The sequence below is a fragment of the Poecilia reticulata genome, unplaced genomic scaffold (genome assembly GCF_000633615.1).
Source record: "Poecilia reticulata strain Guanapo unplaced genomic scaffold, Guppy_female_1.0+MT scaffold_207, whole genome shotgun sequence".
In the NCBI taxonomy this organism is placed as follows: Eukaryota; Metazoa; Chordata; class Actinopteri; order Cyprinodontiformes; family Poeciliidae; genus Poecilia; species Poecilia reticulata.
Genome location: NW_007615021.1, coordinates 196,749 through 198,027, shown reverse-complemented (window position 1 = coordinate 198,027; position 1,279 = coordinate 196,749). Strand labels below are relative to the sequence as shown.

Here is a 1,279-nt window from a genome sequence, read left to right as displayed (position 1 = left end):
AAAAAATTGCAATCAGTGCTCCCTGGTGATTAGCATTGCTAGCATTCTTAAAATATTTCTTCCTGTGTAGATCCTGACCTAATTTCTGAGATGTGGCTGCACAAGTTAAAGCTSAAAAGTATAAAAGAGAGAATTTGCAGTACACTGGACAGACTTCCTGTTATCTACTGGAAGTCTCAATCTCTCTCTCACTTGTTTACAAACTTAATATGCTGCAGGGATCTCTTGAAGTATCATAGAAATAYAGCTTCCTATTTAAATAGCCTCCTGCATGTCTACGTCCTCTGACATAATGTTGAACATYTCACTGATACTGGRAAAATAGTGAAACGGCTTTTTTCTTTAATAACATCWACACTGAAGAGTGTTCAATGAAAGTAAGAGGAGCATATTCTGGTCCTAAATTATCTTTATAATGTCATCAAACCAATGGGCTCCATCATCTCCAGTTAACGGTGCTGGTCTGGCTATGGCCACCATGGACATCATCAAGCTCCACGGCGGCACACCAGCCAACTTCCTGGACGTAGGAGGCGGGGCCACGGCCCATCAGGTGAATGAGGCGTTCAAACTCATCACCTCAGACCAGAAGGTAAGAAATCAGCTCCATGTTTCAACCWKGACAAACGTTTTACTGACTACGATGCTCCAGGTTGTTATAATCTCCAAATATTGAACAGAAAAAAAAKWAACATTTTTAAGGTCAAGAAAGTTTTGGAGAAATTGTTTAAAYTTGTTTGGTACTTTATTTTCTTAACTTGTGTAGGCTAAATATTGTTCTGTTTAAAATTTCACATGTATCCCTCACTGTGTAACTCAGGTTCAGGCCATCCTGGTCAACATCTTTGGAGGCATCATGAGGTGTGATGTCATCGCCCAGGGCATCATCATGGCTGTGAGAGACCTGGATCTCAAAATCCCCATCGTAGTACGGTTACAAGGTGCGCCACGCTCACATAAAAGAGAAGCTAATGATGCTGAGCGGCACACAAAGAGGGAGACGGGTGGAGGGTTTCTGCAGCACAAAAACTTCCCTCTGATGATTCACATTTCCATAATCAGAGCTCAACAGGCGCAGCGAGGCGCCATCAGCAGTGACTGGGGGTCTCGAGTTTGATTGTTGTGGTGATGAGGGAGTGAAGATTTTCATTAGCTAATCTCATTATATTCCACATCTATTGTCATGAGCTTTTGATTTAAATAAGCAAATGGAGGCTTCCTAATTTGTCGTGTGTCTAGCCTGTCCTTGGAGATCGGGCAAGGAATTTACTCCTGGAGT

At 42.2% G+C, this 1,279-nt stretch overlaps 1 protein-coding gene across 1 annotated transcript in view; it reads left to right on the top strand.

The window, feature by feature from the left end:
- The window catches only part of LOC103460207 (succinyl-CoA ligase [ADP-forming] subunit beta, mitochondrial), a 13,475-nt gene extending 12,275 nt beyond the window's left edge, over positions 1–1,200 (top strand). The window contains exons 7-8 of the mRNA XM_017303195.1: positions 410–592; positions 821–1,200. Of these exons, the coding sequence (XP_017158684.1) occupies positions 410–592; positions 821–1,117 (480 nt within the window). The 3' untranslated portion in view covers positions 1,118–1,200. The remainder of the gene's footprint in view (positions 1–409; positions 593–820) is intronic.
- Positions 1,201–1,279: the final 79 nt, after the last annotated feature.